At 41.3% G+C, this 557-nt stretch overlaps 1 protein-coding gene across 1 annotated transcript in view; it reads right to left on the bottom strand.

Moving 5' to 3' along the window:
• Positions 1-528, bottom strand: part of LOC101514353 (uncharacterized) — a 2,043-nt gene extending 1,515 nt beyond the window's left edge. Inside the window, exons 1-2 of the mRNA XM_004496998.4 lie at positions 310-528; positions 35-240 (exon numbers count right to left, since the gene is read on the bottom strand). Of these exons, the coding sequence (XP_004497055.1) occupies positions 35-240; positions 310-402 (299 nt within the window). The 5' untranslated portion in view covers positions 403-528. The remainder of the gene's footprint in view (positions 1-34; positions 241-309) is intronic.
• Positions 529-557: the final 29 nt, after the last annotated feature.

The following is a 557-nucleotide window of genomic DNA, read 5'->3' on the forward strand; positions in this document are numbered from 1 at the left end:
ATGAAATAAAACGGTGTGATAATAGTAACGTTACCATGAGAGAACGAAGAAGAGGACGGAGAAAGTGGTGGAGCAACCAGAGACAAGACCTTTACCACAGCAGAGGCATCTGGTGACGGCGTTAAGGGCGGCGTGGCTGAGAAACAAGAGAGCGAAGGCGGAAAGACCGTAAACGGTGGAAGCGTCAGTGGTATAAACACAGAAAGTTCGATCGTCGTACTCATCGGGAACAACTTTAGCCTGAAAAACGGAAATAGAGTAAACAACTTTAAAAAGAAAAGAAGATAGTTAATAAGAGATAGGGATTACCTCGCTACGACGTTTTTCAGCTCCAATAGCGAAGACAAAGGCTAAGAGATGCAGAGAGATTATGAGTACTATAATTGTTAAAGAAACAGCCATGATTTCGGACTTCAATTTGATTCAACCACAACCCCTTTTTTATTTTCTTTTCTTTTTCTTCTTCACTCACTCTCACTTACTAGTAGTATAGTGACCGGTAAGTAGCAACTAGTAAGTCTGCACACAGTCTCTTTGCCTCCGGTATTTTTCATTAA

Source organism: Cicer arietinum, chromosome 4 (assembly GCF_000331145.2).
Source record: "Cicer arietinum cultivar CDC Frontier isolate Library 1 chromosome 4, Cicar.CDCFrontier_v2.0, whole genome shotgun sequence".
In the NCBI taxonomy this organism is placed as follows: Eukaryota; Viridiplantae; Streptophyta; class Magnoliopsida; order Fabales; family Fabaceae; genus Cicer; species Cicer arietinum.